Genomic DNA, 19,504 nt, shown 5'->3' on the forward strand with positions numbered 1-19,504 from the left:
AGCCTGGGAGGGGGGGGGGGGGGTCAGGGAGACGCAAACCACACCTACTATATTTGTGTACCATTTCGCCTCTAGTGTCTCCAATGAAGTTGGCCCATCTTCATACATAGACCATGTTTGATACTGTCACAACTAAAGGCTAACATCAATTTAGGAAAAACATAAAGACATTTCTGTTCCGAGTCTAAAACGCAGTGAAGTTCTGAAACCAAAGTCACTTCGGGTCAAACTTTAATTAATGGCCACATCTTTAAGTGCACACATCGCCACATCTTTAAGGTCACACAAGGTCAAACATGAACAACCACCATTTAAATAGAAACCATCAGCCAATTAATCAAAGTCAAACAAGACTGGCACGAGAGACAGCAAGTCCACCTGCTCCTTCCAGATCTCATTTCACTTCCGTTGAAAAGGACATTTAATTCTAAATGGACCCTAAAGTACAGGTCTGTTATTATCTCGGTGTACAAATGGAACCCACCGTCATCTCTGAGGTCCATCCTTTTTCCACTGAAAACAACTTTAGTTCTAGAACCGTTTCCGTTCTGGAGTGTTTTCACGGATCCGGAAGGACATTCGTTTTGGTTCCAGGTCCAATTCATTCTCAGTGGGGGGGGGGGGGGGGGGGGGGGGAGTGTACAAATGGACCCTTATGGTTCCATTGGTAAACACTCAAGGAGTTATGGGGGGAGGGGGTCCTTGGAATTAAAACGTTTTTTTGAGAACCCCTGCTCTATAATTAGACCATGATTGTGGAGCACTTTGCGTTAAGAAGAGTGAGGGGTGTGTTGTGGCAGTAAAGAGTGAGGGGTGTGTTGTGGCAGTAAAGAGTGAGGGGTGTGTTGTGGCAGTAAAGAGTGAGGGGTGTGTTGTGGCAGTAAAGAGTGAGGGGTGTGTTGTGGCAGTAAAGAGTGAGGGGTGTGTTGTGGCAGTAAAGAGTGAGGGGTGTGTTGTGGCAGTAAAGAGTGAGGGGTGTGTTGTGGCAGTAAAGAGTGAGGGGTGTGTTGTGGCAGTAAAGAGTGAGGGGTGTGTTGTGGCAGTAAAGAGTGAGGGGTGTGTTGTGGCAGTAATCGGTTACACAAGTAGACCGTTGTATTATTTTATTTTCTACACCAGTCGTCTCCTCTTGCAGTCCCTCTCCAGGTGGTCCCCTGAGGCGCAGGAGGTGGAGCTGGACTTGGAGACGGTCAGCGGAGACACCTGGTTCAGCATGGCGTCTTCTGAAGCCTGGCCGAACAGAGCCATGAGGAGAGCCACGCCGAAGCCCGTGGCCCGCTCGCCCTGCAGGGTGGAGATAAGACACACCACAACATCTCAGTACAAACACAAAGCCCTGTGGCTCCCCCTGGTGGAGACAAGACACACCACAACATCTCAGTACAAACACAAAGCCCTGTGGCTCGCCCTGGTGGAGACAAGACACACCACAACATCTCAGTACAAACACAAAGCCCTGTGGTGCTCCCCCTGGTGGAGACAAGACCACAACATCTCAGTACAAACAAGTGTTGTTTTCGTCGACTAAAACCAAGACGAAAAAAATGTTCGTCAACTACCTTTTTCCACTGACTAAAAAAATTAAAACAAAATAAAAACTAAGCTATGATGACTAAAACTAAGACTAAATATACTGACAATTGTCAACAAATAAAAACTAGACTAAAATGTTGGACAAGAGATCCAGTATCAGTCATTTTACACTAGTTGCATGCTGAAAATAGCCGATCTACAAGCTCACAAGCGTAGATCGGCTATCTTCAGCAAGTGTAAAAACAGTCATTACGACGGCATCAAGGCCCGCCAAAATACATTGTGTCCTTATGATGTTTAGTCGACTAAAACTAGACTAACCCTAACCCATTCCAGGTGACTAAAATGTAACTAAAACTAAAATCTAAATTTGCTGCCAAAAACAACACTGGTAAAAACCCATACCCTGTGGCTCGCTCCCCCTGGTGGAGACGAGAGGCCCACCAGACACCACAGTAGTGTGTGTGTGTGTGTGTGTGTGTGTGTGTGTGTGTGTGTGTGTGTAAACTCACAGAGTGCACGGGGGAGGCGATGTCCACGTGCACCCAGACACCAGGCCAGTCGAAGCCCAGGTGAGAGCCGATGAACAGGCCTGCACACGAGCTCTGGGCGTTCTCACGGTCCTGGAAACACGCACGCACGCAGGAAATACAGGACAAACCATTCAAATAATTATTAATAAACAGCAGTCATTGAAATATCCTCCGTCACGGTCTAAAACTGTACTTTATTCCCTACGACGCCACGTGAGAGAGACTCCACAGAGCGAGCTGAAGAGAGCGAGTTGCCGTGTCGAACGTTGCGGAGTTTGCTAGAGCCGACTCAACGCCGTTTGAGTTGTGACGCGATATGGACAGAATAGTAAACCCCCAGAAGCTATATAAATGCACCATTTACCATTTAACAGCTAAAGTATAACATAATGCTTAACTCTATAATTGCGGCTAGCTGTTGGCATAAACCCCAGTTCCCAGGGGCCAGCATACGCGTTCACTTTAAAAGACGGAGTTTGGCCACATTCTTCATGTGAACTCTAATAAAGCATTGATAACTCACGGCCACAGAGTTCTTCATGTCTAATAAAGCATTGATAACTCACGGCCACAGAGTTCTTCATGTCTAATAAAGCATTGATAACTCACGGCCACAGAGTTCTTCATGTCTAATAAAGCATTGATAACTCACGGCCACAGAGTTCTTCATGTCAGCCACAGCCGAGGTGAACTCGCTGTAGTGCAGCTCGGGGCAGTAGACCAATGGGTGGGCCATGTCTCCGCTCCGCAGCCCGGCGCGCACGCAGGCCGCCTCCCACTGCTCGCTGTTGGTCATCACCGCGGCGTGGAACTTCCCCGTGGAGATGCCCTGCAGGAGAGGAAACAAACCGGGGTCACGACCTTTCGATATTTTTAGTTGATGACCAACTATCGTTTATTACACGGTTTGGTTGGTTTCTGAATTATAACCAACTTATAGTTGGTTATTATTCAGAATTATTACATGGCTTGGTTGAATGCTTGATTCTGATTGGTCAATCGCTTAATTCAGCGGTGAGTTATCTCATCATAATGACCGCTCCGCTGTATAACAGACCTCTGCCTAATCAAACCCTCAGAGCACCAGCTGCGCCCGCTTGATTTACTGCTGTTTCCAACATGACAGCCATGTAAACACACACACACACACACACACACACACACACACACACACACTAGTGACACACAATGTCATTTACAGCTAAACATTGCTCTCAAAAATGTTTTTGAAAACATTTGAGCGAGAAATAGACGAAGCAGTAAAACCCGAAAATGGATTCTATTTGATCAACTCACTTCCTTGTTTTCTGACAGTGCTGCAGCCCTGCAGCTGCAGACGCAGCCAGCGCGAACTTATGGAATACTTTTTTTGTTGTGTTTTGGGTCAATGTATTAATTTATGTTCAGGGAGTTTAACACTAGCACGTCGGAGCGATCTAATTCTACTAAAATGTCTGCTCTTTTTCGGTCCGTGGGACCGCTCTTAGACTCTCACCCTTTCTCCCCCACAAGCAGTGCTGTTCACACCTCCCTCCCGGCTGGAGACATTGGAGGCATTGTTCAAGCTAATGTGTAATTTGCATTCCAACTACTTCCACATGTATAGGCAAACTTACATTACGAATGTACATAAACTAAATGTTGTTTTAGATGTTATATTTGTTAGATGCGGTTTGCAGAAATAACGATGTCCGACTTTATTTCTCGAAACGGAAAAATAAATATGGTGTGTGGTATTGTTTCCACCAAGCGCATAGCTCAATAGATATAAATACATGTTGACTATACACGCCATCTTTATAGCATAATTATGTAAGGTGGCGATGATAAAAATGAATCAATTATCCTGGAATAATAAAGTTTATAGCATGGTCTGTTTGACCCGACCGACATTTCCTTTCCTTGGAGCGAGAATGCTTGCCGATGCGCGAATCAGCGCGATGCCAAATAAAAATGACAATGTTTGAAATCAGCCCAACCCGATAGACGTCCAGAACTTCTAAATGTTTTGTCAGTCAGAAGAACAGTTCTGTCCGTCCTTCTTTGTCTGTAAACTTTTCTGCACGCGACCAGTGGAACTGATTTCCACGCATCACGGCTCTCTTTTTTTCTCTCTCCCTCTCTCTCTCTCCCTCTCTCGTGGAGAGGGAGAAAATATCCAAGTAACTGACGGTGAGGTATGTGGAAGTGCATTTTAGATAACGCTGTAGCACTATTTGTGGCGGTGATGCGTCACATGACTTGATCTATCCTATGGTGTATATATAAACCGTGCTGCTGCTACGGACCTCTCTGCTGGCACAATAAATCAAATATATATAAATGACATCGATCATAGGCGGCGGGTATGTAAGGCTAGGCCAGGCTTAGCCTTCCCAAAAATGATGCTGGGTATTTTTAAAATATATATAGGCTAATATGTGCGCAGCATTATATAGAAGGCTAGCCGCTCCCAAACTCCCAACTCCTTTGTCTGTAAACTTTTGATTTGTACGCACGCACGCACGCACGCACGCACAGCTCCATAACCACATTATATGGTTATAATGTGGTTATATTCAAAACGAAGAAGAAATTATTATTATAACTAAAGCCGCTCCCAAACTCCCAACTCCTTTGTCTGTAAACCTTTCTGATTTGCACGCACGCACGCACAGCTCTTTCCTTTTTTTGGCACAATCAATCAAATATATATTAATTACATCGATGTTTCCCCCTCTATATAAAAATGACAATATATAACTAATGTCGTATTTCGTCTGAGCAATGTGCCTGGCTCTGGCAATAACGTGTGGTAGCCTATTTTATTGGCTCAATACAAAGTCGGACAGTGTTTGCTGCGCAAGGGTATTCAATATAGCGCTCACACCGTCACTATAATTATAGTTTGGTAAACTGAAATAAAAAATAAAAAATAACTTGAGTTGTCCTGTCGAGTTGAAACTGCTGCCTTGAATTAGTTGGAATGTAACATTTAGAAAACAATGGCAAGCCGTCAACGGGTGCAGAGAGAGGTGTGAAGATCATTAGACAGTGGGGGAGAGAATGGCCAATCAAATAGCACGAAAAACACGGTCATCCTGACCGTTAGCCGTCATAGTAGTAGTTAATTTTTTTCAGACATCCTAGTGTTAACCACCTCGGCTTCACCTCGGTGGTTAAACTCCCTGTCGGTGAATTATCTCCCTACAACGACCACCTGGCCAGATATTATCCCTTACATAACACACCGCTGAATTCAACCAAACCGTCCACGTGCACGGTGCCATGTCAGCATTTTATAACGAGGTTCAGTGAGTTAATAATGGACCCACCTGTGCCCCGGTGAGGGTTGCCATGTCCAGGATGATATCAGCACAATGTACCCACCTGTGCCCCGGTGAGGGTTGCCATGTCCAGGATGATGTCAGCACAATGTACCCACCTGTGCCCCGGTGAGGGTTGCCATGTCCAGGATGATATCAGCACAATGTACCCACCTGTGCCCCGGTGAGGGTTGCCATGTCCAGGATGATATCAGCACAATGTACCCACCTGTGCCCCGGTGAGGGTTGCCATGTCCAGGATGATGTCAGCACAATGTACCCACCTGTGCCCCGGTGAGGGTTGCCATGTCCAGGATGATATCAGCACAATGTACCCACCTGTGCCCCGGTGAGGGTTGCCATGTCCAGGATGATGTCAGCACTCAGGTCCTTGTTGGCGTACACCACTCCGTCTGACAACACCAGCCTGCCCTCTGCATCCGTATTGTTGATCTCTACAGTCCTAGAGAGAAGAAATATACTGTAAATACATACTAAAATATACTGTAAATACTAGACACATCACTGTAGAAATATACTGTAAATACTAGACACATCACTGTAGAAATATACTCAAAATATATACAGGGTATGGCTGTATTAGTGTGTACTTACTTCCCAGAGTACAGGGTATGGCTGTATTAGTGTGTACTTACTTCCCAGAGTACAGGGTATGGGTGTATTAGTGTGTACTTACTTCCCAGAGTACAGGGTATGGGTGTATTAGTGTGTACTTAGTGTACTTACTTCCCAGAGTACAGGGTGTGGATGTATTAGTGTGTACTTACTTCCCAGAGTACAGGGTATGGATGTATTAGTGTGTACTTACTTCCCAGAGTACAGGGTATGGGTGTATTAGTGTGTACTTAGTGTACTTACTTCCCAGAGTACAGGGTGTGGATGTCGTCGGGTCTCGTGGCCGTCGGGCCGACAGCGTTCTCCGCCAGACAGAACACGGCGTGGAGGTTGTCCTTGAATCCCTGAGAGACAAAACGCCAAGAATTTAAAAAACGTTGGGACTAAGACCCGTTCAGGGCGTGAACCCCTTTTGGTGTTTTAAGCATTATGTTATGCCTTATCTATTGAAAAATAGCAGATCTACAAGCTCATAGTGCGGCACCGGGTGCCGCGCTACAAGCTTGTAGTTCTGCTATTTTTGAAAAATCGTGAAAATGTGGCACAAATTTTTGAATATATATTCTTTCACAGCGAATCTTTGCTTCTGGTGGGGGTCCCTGGAACTACATATTTTCAGATGGGGGTCGGCGACCAATTACATTCTGGGGGTCCTTGACATGAAATAGTTCCACTGATATAGAAACATCAGGATTTGTAGAATCTGGTATCAGGTCTAAATGGGTTAAGACTAGGGATGGGTATCGTTGGGATGTTTGCGAGTCCGATTCCGGTTCCGGTTCTGCTCATCGATTCCGGTTCTTAACGGTTCCCTATTTCGGCTCAATGTCAATGTATAATGAATAGTATAACATCTTCTCCTTTATTGAGCCATTTGTGGATAATATAGTGATTAGTTTAAATATAATATATCTATTCTGGGCAATAGTGTTGTAGGCATCTCCGGCTGATAGGTGAGAAGGGGTTTGCCGACGTGCTAATGGGGGGTCATTGAAAACAAAGACGTGCTAATGGGGGGTCATTGAAAACAAAAGGCCTGCATGCTGTGGTGCTACTAACAGAAATGTGCATGCACATGGGCTGCCCAAATTAGGCTATCATTTGTTGTTTTTTCACCACCTCTCTTCAAAGTTAGACTGGCAAGCTCTAAATTGACTGGGCCTCTGGACCCAACACACACACGCACGCACGCACGCACGTTTCCTCCCATAAACTTCACTTGAAAATTACGTTTAGAAACTTTAATTAATAATTATGTTGCTTCAATGCTTCAGTGCCAGGCACAGCGTCTCTCTGTCTCTAGACTCCTCGACAACTAACTGTCTAACTCCATGCAGAGAGATAGCTCCGCCTCTGCAAGCCACAAGCCCACAACACGTCGCTGATGCAACGCAGTGTAGGCTTTTCCCTGCGCGTCTATTGAAAGGGAAGAAAATAAATAAATAGCGTGTGACAGTGTCTGTGGGAACCGATAGAGAGAACCGAAATTGAATTAATGTAATGGGTACCCATTGGGTACCGGGTACCCATTGGTATTGGGTACCCGGTACCCAAGCACGTTGGGTTCGGTACATGCTTGGTCCCGAGGTTCGGGACCCACCCCTAGCTAAGACCCCCGTTCTAAATCAGTCCTAAAGCCCCACCCCATGTCACACAATGAAGTGTTTGGACCCCATTTTGACCTGAGATCAGATTCTAAAAATGTCTTCTACATCCTGACAGTTCTTCGATTTTTCAAAAATAGCAGACCTACAAGCTCGAAGCGCGCCACTCGGTGCCGCGCTATGAGCTTGTAGATCTGCTATTTTTCAATAGCTAAAGCATAACATAATGCTAACACCAAAAGGGGTTCCCGCCCAAAATGGGTTAAAAATGTTCGGCCTGAAAGAATATATATTCAAAGATTTGTGCCACATTTTCACGATTTTTCAAAAATAATAGACGTACAAGCTCATAGCTTGTAGATCTGCTATTTTTCAACAGCTAAAGTATAACATAATGCTTAAAACACCAAAAGGAGTTCCCGTCCTGAATGGGTCAAAGTAAACCGTAACCATATTTTGAGGAAATAAGCAAGAGGAAAGGGTTAAAGTTTAGTCACACCTGCTTTATGGTGGCTTTGAAAGCTCCCAAAATGGCCGCCGCTCCGCCACAGTCTCTCTTCATCCCCGGCATCGAGGTCTGGAGAAACACAACCAACACTTATTCTAACATGATGTGACCAGAGCCATCTAATAGAAGAGTTAGGACATTGAGGGGGCAGAAACCCAGAGCCATCTAATAGAAGAGTTAGGACATTGAGGGGCAGAAACCCAGAGCCATCTAATAGAAGAGTTGCGTCATCGAGGGGGCAGAAACCCAGAGCCATCTAATAGAAGAGTTAGGACATTGAGGGGACAGAAACCCAGAGCCATCTAATAGAATAGTTAGGACATTGAGGGGCAGAAACCCAGAGCCATCTAATAGAAGAGTTGCGTCATCGAGGGGGCAGAAACCCAGAGCCATCTAATAGAAGAGTTAGGACATTGAGGGGGCAGAAACCCAGAGCCATCTAATAGAAGAGTTAGGACATTGAGGGGGCAGAAACCCAGAGCCATCTAATAGAAGAGTTGTGACATTGAGGGGGCAGAAACCGAGCGCTCGAGCGCTGTTCATGCAGCCTGGATGGAGAGGGACAAGCTGGAGTTGGAAATACATTGTTTTCAACGAAGGCGGCGCAAATAAGAGCTATTTTAAGCATGTGTGCAACATGACAACTGTTTTAAAGTATTGTACAGTAACAACTAAAGTCTCTGTAATGTTTATGTTGTACTATTACTACAAAACAATTTAAAATAGAGCGATTTAAGATCATTAAAGCTGGGCTGTTGCCGCCTGTGTCCAGTGCATTTCTGCCTACTTCCGGTCCAGGACTTGTCCCAGTTGGTTGTCCCCATTCTCAATAGAAGTCTATGTAGGAGAGCCTCCATTGGACTGAAGCCAATAGAAGACTATGTAGGAGAGCCTCCATTGGACTGAAGCCAATAGAAGTCTATGTAGGAGAGCCTCCATTGGACTGAAGCCAATAGAAGTCTATGTAGGAGAGCCTCCATTGGACTGAAGCCAATAGAAGTCTATGTAGGAGAGCCTCCATTGGACTGAAGCCAATAGAAGTCTATGTAGGAGAGCCTCCATTGGACTGAAGCCAATAGAAGTCTATGTAGGAGAGCCTCCATTGGACTGAAGCCAATAGAAGTCTATGTAGGAGAGCCTCCATTGGACTGAAGCCAATAGAAGTCAATGTAGGAGAGCCTCTATTGGACTGAAGCCAATAGAAGTCTATGTAGGAGAGCCTCCATTGGACTGAAGCCAATAGAAGTCTATGTAGGAGAGCCTCCATTGGACTGAAGCCAATAGAAGTCTATGTAGGAGAGCCTCCATTGGACTGAAGCCAATAGAAGTCTATGTAGGAGAGCCTCCATTGGACTGAAGCCAATAGAAGTCTATGTAGGAGAGCCTCCATTGGACTGAAGCCAATAGAAGTCTATGTAGGAGAGCCTCCATTGGACTGAAGCCAATAGAAGTCTATGTAGGAGAGCCTCCATTGGACTGAAGCCAATAGAAGTCTATGTAGGAGAGCCTCCATTGGACTGAAGCCAATAGAAGTCTATGTAGGAGAGCCTCCATTGGACTGAAGCCAATAGAAGTCTATGTAGGAGAGCCTCCATTGGACTGAAGCCAATATAAGTCTATGTAGGAGAGCCTCCATTGGACTGAAGCCAATATAAGTCTATGTAGGAGAGCCTCCATTGGACTGAAGCCAATAGAAGTCTATGTAGGAGAGCCTCCATTGGACTGAAGCCAATAGAAGTCTATGTAGGAGAGCCTCCATTGGACTGAAGCCAATAGAAGTCTATGTAGGAGAGCCTCCATTGGACTGAAGCCAATAGAAGTCTATGTAGGAGAGCCTCCGTTGGACTGAAGCCAATAGGAGTCTATGTAGGAGAGCCTCCATTGGACTGAAGCCAATAGAAGTCTATGTAGGAGAGCCTCCATTGGACTGAAGCCAATAGAAGTCTATGTAGGAGAGCCTCCATTGGACTGAAGCCAATAGAAGTCTATGTAGGAGAGCCTCCATTGGACTGAAGCCAATAGAAGTCTATGTAGGAGAGCCTCCATTGGACTGAAGCCAATAGAAGTCTATGTAGGAGAGCCTCCGTTGGACTGAAGCCAATAGAAGTCTATGTAGGAGAGCCTCCATTGGACTGAAGCCCCATGAAGTGAACACAGTTTGCGTAACTCTGTCTATATCTAAGGCTCTGGATGTTCTTTCCTTTCCTCCCTCCTTCCTACCTTTCCCTTGATGCTGAGCCCTCCGGTGTCGTAGACGATGCCCTTGCCCACCCAGGCGATGGTCTGGGTGGCGCCCTCTGGTTTGTGACTGAGGACGGCGAGGGCGGGGGGATGGACCGCCGCTTTGCCCACGCCATAGATACCTGACCGGGGGGGGGGGGGGGGGGGCAGAGGAATAGGTGGTGTTAAACCCATTCTGGGCGGGAACCCCTTTTGGTGTTTTAAAGCATTGTTATACTTTAGCTATTGAAAAATAGCAGATCTACAAGCTCATAGCGCTACGAACTAGTAGATCTGCTGATTTTTGAAAAATCTTGACAATGTGGTGGTGGGGGGGGGGGGGGGGGGTCCCTGGAACAACATGTTTTCAGATCGGCGGCCAAATACATATAGTCTAGTGGGAAGAGGGGGCTCATGCACCCCCCGGAAATATACTTCTAATCAGTGTTTTCTTATTGGAAAAAATGTGCTGAAAATGATGAGCTATGATAAAAAGTTGTCAAAAGGTCCCACCTACCTCAAAACCCCCTTTTTGGTATATGGCTCTGGCGAAATTGTGTAAAGGCAAATATTAATTCACTAAAATTACATAAATAGACATGGAAGTCTGACATTTGTCATAGAGTATCCTGACACATAGGGGTAAGTAGCAGAATAGGATTTGGGGGGTTGCTACCATTATAGTTTTAAATATGACCTACATTATCCCCAGAAAAAGACTAACAACAACAAAGATGGTTATTTTCCAACACATTATGGTGATAATCACTGCCTCACTTGTATATAGAAAACTTCCCATATCCCTAAGCTTCAATTTGAGCCCAAGATAACCTTTCTATCTTGAAAATTACTCTTTCTGTAGCCAAAACTCTGAACTACCGGTATACCTCAAATCGGTGAAAATTGTATATTCAGTCAGTATCAGCTATACATTTGGAATGAATGAATAACTGAGTTTGAACTGACTCCACATTATGGAATATTTCTTACTTGAATAAGCTATGTTAAAAAGTTGGCAAAGTGTCCAATCTACCATGTTTATGCAAATGAGTGTCACCATTATCAAAACAATCGATGTTTACTATATGCCAGGGAGTGTACTTGTTAGGCTCCTGCCCTATGGGTCATATGGCTTGGCTAGGCTCATGAATATATGCTATTTAAATTGTCTTCAGTGAAAGAGTGGTGGGGCAGATGACAAACTCATTTCTAAATCTAAAGTTGACCTGACTCGCCTTCCTACATGCTACTCTGCTCTGAAGAGAGCCACCGTTGCCTTATACAAGCGAGCTGATGAAGCTATGGTGGAAAAAACAAAACCATATGATGAAGGGCAGGGATTGTTGAAAACCAAATAGTTTTTGAATCCAGTGTGTCCTGTGGTGCAGTCCTATACCAACCTCACTGCTTGATCTCCTTGACACTGGAAAGCATGCACAAGAAGCCGACGAGATAGAGGAATTGATTTCATCGGCACTGATTTGCACACCAGCATGCCATGGGCACATGTAGTCACTTTAAGAATAGTTTCACTGAGATCCTCGACCCTCAAAACATAGGTCTAGACACCGTATTTGTTCATTTAAGTGCAGTATTGGCTGAGATATAGTGAAAATCGATTATTTTGATAATGGAAGCACTCATTTGCATAGAAATTGTAGATTGGACACTTTTCCAACTTTTTAACATAGCTTATTCAAATAAGAAATATTCCATAATGTGGAGTCAGTTCAAACTCAGTCATTCATTAATTTATTCCAAATGTATAGCTGACTGACTGAATATACAATTCACCGATTTGAGGTATAGTTCAGAGTTTTGGCTGCAGAAAGAGTAATTTTCAAGATAGAAAGGTTATCTTGGGCTCAAATTGAAGCTTAGGGATATGGGAAGTTTTCTATATACAAGTGAGGCAGTGATTTTCACCATAATGTGTTGGAAAATAACCATCTTTGTTGTTATTAGTCAAGCGGACAGCATCTGTTTTTGTTTTTCTGGGGATAATGTAGGTCATATTTAAAACTATAATGGTAGCAACCCCCCAAATCCTATTCTTCTACTTACCCCTATGTGTCAGGATACTCCATGACAAATGTCAGACTTCCATGTCTATTTATGTAATTTTAGTGAATTAATATTTTGCCTTTACACAATTTCGCCAGAGCCATATACCAAAAAGGGGGTTTTGAGGTAGGTGGGACCTTTTGACAACTTTTTATCATAGCTCGTCATTTTCAGCACATTTTTTCCAATAAGAAAACACTGATTAGAAGTATATTTCCGGGGGGTGCATGACCCCCCTCTTCCCACTGTACTACTATCATTCTGGGGGTCCTTGACATGAAATAGTTTGAGAACCACTGACATAGAAACATAGGGTTTAACCCTGTGAGAACCACTGCCATAGAACCACTGACATAGAACCACTGACATAGAACCACTGCCATAGAACCACTGACATAGAACCACTGACATAGAACCACTGACATAGAACCACTGACATAGAACCACTGACATAGAAACATAGGGTTTAACCCTGTGAGAACCACTGACATAGAACCACTGACATAGAACCACTGACATAGAACCACTGACATAGAAACATAGGGTTTAACCCTGTGAGAACCACTGACATAGAACCACTGACATAGAACCACTGACATAGAACCACTGACATAGAACCACTGACATAGAAACAAACTGTTATGATTCAGAAGACATTTTGTAGAATCCAGTGTCTAAATGCATAAAACATGTCGTCGTCGTCTCGGTCAACCTCGTATGTTCAGAACCGTTACGTCTCGGTCAACCTCGTGTGTTCAGAACCGTTACGTCTCGGTCAACCTCGTGTGTTCAGAACCGTTACGTCTCGGTCAACCTCGTGTGTTCAGAACCGTTACGTCTCGGTCAACCTCGTGTGTTCAGAACCGTTACGTCTCGGTCAACCTCGTATGTTCAGAACCGTTACGTCTCGGTCAACCTCGTATGTTCAGAACCGTTACGTCTCGGTCAACCTCGTATGTTCAGAACCGTTACGTCTCGGTCAACCTCGTATGTTCAGAACCGTTACGTCTCGGTCAACCTCTTATGTTCAGAACCGTTACGTCTCGGTCAACCTCGTATGTTCAGAACCGTTACGTCTCGGTCAACCTCGTATGTTCAGAACCGTTACGTCTCGGTCAACCGCGTATGTTCAGAACCGTTACGTCTCGGTCAACCTCGTATGTTCAGAACCGTTACGTCTCGGTCAACCTCGTATGTTCAGAACCGTTACGTCTCGGTCAACCTCGTATGTTCAGAACCGTTACGTCTCGGTCAACCTCGTATGTTCAGAACCGTTACGTCTCGGTCAACCTCGTATGTTCAGAACCGTTACGTCTCGGTCAACCTCGTATGTTCAGAACCGTTACGTCTCGGTCAACCTCGTATGTTCAGAACCGTTACGTCTCGGTCAACCTCGTATGTTCAGAACGGTTACGTCTCGGTCAACCTCGTATGTTCAGAACCGTTACGTCTCGGTCAACCTCGTATGTTCAGAACCGTTACGTCTCGGTCAACCTCGTATGTTCAGAACCGTTACGTCTCGGTCAACCTCGTATGTTCAGAACCGTTACGTCTCGGTCAACCTCGTATGTTCAGAACCGTTACGTCTCGGTCAACCTCGTATGTTCAGAACCGTTACGTCTCGGTCAACCGCGTATGTTCAGAACCGTTACGTCTCGGTCAACCTCGTATGTTCAGAACCGTTACGTCTCGGTCAACCTCGTATGTTCAGAACCGTTACGTCTCGGTCAACCTCGTATGTTCAGAACCGTTACGTCTCGGTCAACCTCGTATGTTCAGAACCGTTACGTCTCGGTCAACCTCGTATGTTCAGAACCGTTACGTCTCGGTCAACCTCGTATGTTCAGAACCGTTACGTCTCGGTCAACCTCGTATGTTCAGAACCGTTACGTCTCGGTCAACCTCGTATGTTCAGAACCGTTACGTCTCGGTCAACCTCGTATGTTCAGAACCGTTACTTTTTCACCATTCAAATTCTAAAGTAGCAAAAGCAGCCGATCTAAACGAGCTCAAAACGCTTTCACGTCTGCTTTGGATGGTTTGGTGACGCGGTGGTGTGACGCGGTACCGTCTTTGGATGGTTTGGTGTGACGCGGTGGTGTGACGCGGTACCGTCTTTGGATGGTTTGGTGTGACGCGGTGGTGTGATGCGGTACCGTCTTTGGATGGTTTGGTGTGACGCGGTACCGTCTTTGGATGGTTTGGTGTGACGCGGTGGTGTGACGCGGTACCGTCTTTGGATGGTTTGGTGTGACGCGGTGGTGTGACGCGGTGGTGTGACGCGGTACCGTCTTTGGATGGTTTGGTGTGACGCGGTGGTGTGACGCGGTGGTGTGACGCGGTACCGTCTTTGGATGGTTTGGTGTGACACGGTGGTGTGACGCGGTGGTGTGACACGGTGGTGTGACGCGGTGGTGTGACGCGGTACCGTCTTTGGATGGTTTGGTGTGACGCGGTACCGTCTTTGGATGGTTTGGTGACGCGGTACCGTCTTTGGATGGTTTGGTGTGACGCGGTACCGTGACGTGTGACGGTGTGACGCGGTACCGTCAAGTAGGGCATTAATTTCAAGTTAAAATAAGGAGACAACAGCTTTGTTACCGACAGCAACGATAAGCAACACCCAAACAACCTCCATCCAATAAACTAGTACAACTAGTGCAAAATAAACATTACCTCCAAAACCTTGTTGTTTCAGTTCCTCTCCGCGGATGATCACTGGAGTGATGCCAAGTTCAGCCCCCACAGCCTTGATCTCCTGGAAACACATTTATATCATTCAGGACGGGAACCCCTCTCGGTGTTTTAAGCATTATGTTATACTTTAGCTATTGAAACATAGCAGATCTACAAGCTCGTAGCGCGGCACCGAGTGCCGCGCTACGAGCTTGTGGGTCTGCTATTTTTGAAAAATCATGAAAATGTAGCGCAAATCATTGAATATATATTCTTTATAACGTTTAACGTTTTTAACTCAAATCTTTGCTTCTGGGAGGTCACTGGAATTACATGTTTTCAGATGGGGGTCGGCGGCCAATTACATATAATTCTGGGGGTCCTTGACATGAAATAATTTGAGAACCACTGACATAGAAACATAGGGTTTTTCAGAAAACTGTCAGGATTTAGAAGACATTTGTATAATCTGTCCTCTGGTCTAAATCTACAGTTCAGTCCCACAGCTTTTAAATCTACAGCTGGAGGCTCCATGAATAAACCTTCTGTCTGGAGTAGTAGTAATAATATCCATGTTTCACTTCAAACCTAACGTTACATTGAGGCTATTATAAGTGTACAGTGAAAACAGGAGGGTCTCGAATACATATCCCTGGTGGTTAATGTAAACATATAGAGTTAACTTCAATAGTTTAGCACAACGATCGTATGAATGCCATTTAGCCATTTTAATCGTTAAGCCTGAAGCCGAAAAATAACAGATCTACAAGCTCACAAAATGCCGCAGCTTAAAGATCAGCCATTTTTCTATGCATGACACTGACGCGCAACTACGTTTAAATTATGTACTTTACTCCAATTCTAACCCCGAAACCCCAATCTAAACCTAACCCCAATCTAAACCTAACCCCAATCTAAACCTGAACCCCAATCTAAACCTAAACCCCAATCTAAACCTAACCCCAATCTAAACCTGAACCCCAATCTAAACCTGAACCCCAATCTAAACCTAACCCCAATCTAAACCTAACCCCAATCTAAACCTGAACCCCAATCTAAACCTGAACCCCAATCTAAACCTAACCCCAATCTAAACCTAACCCCAATCTAAACCTAACCCCAATCTAAACCTGAACCCCAATCTAAACCTGAACCCCAATCTAAACCTGAACCCCAATCTAAACCTAACCCCAATCTAAACCTAACCCCAATCTAAACCTAAACCCCAATCTAAACCTAACCCCAATCTAAACCTGAACCCCAATCTAAACCTAACCCCAATCTAAACCTAAACCCCAATCTAAACCTAAACCCCAATCTAAACCTAAACCCCAATCTAAACCTAACCCCAATCTAAACCTAACCCCAATCTAAACCTAACCCCCAATCTAAACCTAACCCCAATCTAAACCTAACCCCAATCTAAACCTGAACCCCAATCTAAACCTAACCCCAATCTAAACCTAACCCCAATCTAAACCTAACCCCAATCTAAACCTAAACCCCAATCTAAACCTAAACCCCAATCTAAACCTAACCCCAATCTAAACCTAACCCCAATCTAAACCTAAACCCCAATCTAAACCTAACCCCAATCTAAACCTAACCCCAATCTAAACCTGAACCCCAATCTAAACCTGAACCCCAATCTAAACCTAACCCCCAATCTAAACCTAACCCCAATCTAAACCTAACCCCAATCTAAACCTGAACCCCAATCTAAACCTAACCCCCAATCTAAACCTAACCCCAATCTAAACCTAACCCCAATCTAAACCTAACCCCAATCTAAACCTAAACCCCAATCTAAACCTAACCCCAATCTAAACCTAACCCCAATCTAAACCTAACCCCAATCTAAACCTAAACCCCAATCTAAACCTAAACCCCAATCTAAACCTAACCCCCAATCTAAACCTAACCCCAATCTAAACCTGAACCCCAATCTAAACCTAAACCCCAATCTAAACCTAACCCCAATCTAAACCTAACCCCAATCTAAACCTAACCCCAATCTAAACCCCAATCTAAACCTAACCCCAATCTAAACCTAACCCCAATCTAAACCTAACCCCAATCTAAACCTAACCCCAATCTAAACCTAACCCCAATCTAAACCCCAATCTAAACCTAACCCCAATCTAAACCCCAATCTAAATCTAAACCCCAATCTAAACCTAAACCCCAATCTAAACCTAAACCCCAATCTAAACCCCAATCTAAACCTAAACCCCAATCTAAACCTAAACCCCAATCTAAACCTAAACCCCAATCTAAACCTAACCCCAATCTAAACCTAACCCCCAATCTAAACCTAACCCCAATCTAAACCTAACCCCAATCTAAACCTAAACCCCAATCTAAACCTGAACCCCAATCTAAACCTAACCCCAATCTAAACATAACCCGAATCTAAACCTGAACCCCAATCTAAACCTAAACCCCAATCTAAACCTAACCCCAATCTAAACCTAACCCCAATCTAAACCTAACCCCCAATCTAAACCTAACCCCAATCTAAACCTAACCCCAATCTAAACCTAAACCCCAATCTAAACCTGAACCCCAATCTAAACCTAACCCCAATCTAAACCTAACCCCAATCTAAACCTAACCCCAATCTAAACCTGAACCCCAATCTAAACCTAACCCCAATCTAAACCTAACCCCAATCTAAACCTAACCCCAATCTAAACCTAACCCCAATCTAAACCTGAACCCCAATCTAAACCTAACCCCAATCTAAACCTAACCCCAATCTAAACCTCACCCCAATCTAAACCTAAACCCCAATCTAAACCTAACCCCAATCTAAACCTAACCCCAATCTAAACCTCACCCCAATCTAAACCTAAACCCCAATCTAAACCTGAACCCCAATCTAAACCTAACCCCAATCTAAACCTAACCCCAATCTAAACCTAAACCCCAATCTAAACCTGAACCCCAATCTAAACCTGAACCCCAATCTAAACCTAACCCCAATCTAAACCTAACCCCAATCTAAACCTAACCCCAATCTAAACCTGAACCCCAATCTAAACCTAACCCCAATCTAAACCTAAACCCCAATCTAAACCTAACCCCAATCTAAACCTAACCCCAATCTAAACCTAACCCCAATCTAAACCTCACCCCAATCTAAACCTAACCCCAATCTAAACCTAACCCCAATCTAAACCTAACCCCAATCTAACCCTAACCCCAATCTAAACCTAACCCCAATCTAAACCTAACCCCAATCTAAACCTAACCCCAATCTAACCCTAACCCCAATCTAAACCTAACCCCAATCTAAACCTAACCCCAATCTAAACCTCACCCCAATCTAAACCTCACCCCAATCTAAACCTCACCCCAATCTAAACCTAACCCCAATCTAAACCTAACCCCAATCTAAACCTAAACCCCAATCTAAACCTAACCCCAATCTAAACCTAACCCCAATCTAAACCTAAACCCCAATCTAAACCTAACCCCAATCTAAACCTGAACCCCAATCTAAACCTAACCCCAATCTAAACCTAACCCCAATCTAAACCTAACCCCAATCTAAACCTAACCCCAATCTAAACCTAACCCCAATCTAAACCTAACCCCAATCTAAACCTAACCCCAATCTAAACCTAAACCCCAATCTAAACCTGAACCCCAATCTAAACCTAACCCCAATCTAAACCTAAACCCCAATCTAAACCTAACCCCAATCTAAACCTAACCCCAATCTAAACCTAAACCCCAATCTAAACCTAACCCCAATCTAAACCTAACCCCAATCAAAACCTAAACCCCAATCTAAACCTAACCCCAATCTAAACCTAACCCCAATCTAAACCTAACCCCAATCTAAACCTAACCCCAATCTAAACCTAACCCCAATCTAAACCTAACCCCAATCTAAACCTAACCCCAATCTAAACCTAACCCCAATCTAAACCTAACCCCAATCTAAACCTGAACCCCAATCTAAACCTGAACCCCAATCTAAACCTAACCCCAATCTAAACCTAACCCCAATCTAAACCTAACCCCAATCTAAACCTGAACCCCAATCTAAACCTGAACCCCAATCTAAACCTAACCCCAATCTAAACCTAACCCCAATCAAAACCTAAACCCCAATCTAAACCTAACCCCAATCTAAACCTAACCCCAATCTAAACCTGAACCCCAATCTAAACCTAACCCCAATCTAAACCTGAACCCCAATCTAAACCTGAACCCCAATCTAAACCTGAACCCCAATCTAAACCTGAACCCCAATCTAAACCTAACCCCAATCTAAACCTAACCCCAATCTAAACCTAACCCCAATCAAAACCTAACCCCAATCTAAACCTAAACCCCAATCTAAACCTAACCCCAATCTAAACCTAACCCCAATCTAAACCTAACCCCAATCTAAACCTAAACCCCAATCTAAAC

The 19,504-nt window shown here is 44.5% G+C and overlaps 1 protein-coding gene across 1 annotated transcript in view; it reads right to left on the reverse strand.

Annotated features, from left to right (window-relative positions):
- Nucleotides 1-214: 214 nt before the first annotated feature.
- The window catches only part of npepl1 (aminopeptidase like 1), a 28,947-nt gene continuing 9,657 nt past the window's right edge, over nucleotides 215-19,504 (reverse strand). The window contains exons 5-12 of the mRNA XM_079490758.1: nucleotides 15,080-15,161; nucleotides 10,340-10,482; nucleotides 8,111-8,188; nucleotides 6,251-6,351; nucleotides 5,711-5,834; nucleotides 2,719-2,895; nucleotides 2,046-2,156; nucleotides 215-1,284 (exon numbers count right to left, since the gene is read on the reverse strand). Of these exons, the coding sequence (XP_079346884.1) occupies nucleotides 1,111-1,284; nucleotides 2,046-2,156; nucleotides 2,719-2,895; nucleotides 5,711-5,834; nucleotides 6,251-6,351; nucleotides 8,111-8,188; nucleotides 10,340-10,482; nucleotides 15,080-15,161 (990 nt within the window). The 3' untranslated portion in view covers nucleotides 215-1,110. The remainder of the gene's footprint in view (nucleotides 1,285-2,045; nucleotides 2,157-2,718; nucleotides 2,896-5,710; nucleotides 5,835-6,250; nucleotides 6,352-8,110; nucleotides 8,189-10,339; nucleotides 10,483-15,079; nucleotides 15,162-19,504) is intronic.

The sequence above is a fragment of the Electrona antarctica genome (assembly GCF_951216825.1).
Source record: "Electrona antarctica genome assembly, chromosome: 21".
NCBI lineage: Eukaryota > Metazoa > Chordata > Actinopteri > Myctophiformes > Myctophidae > Electrona > Electrona antarctica.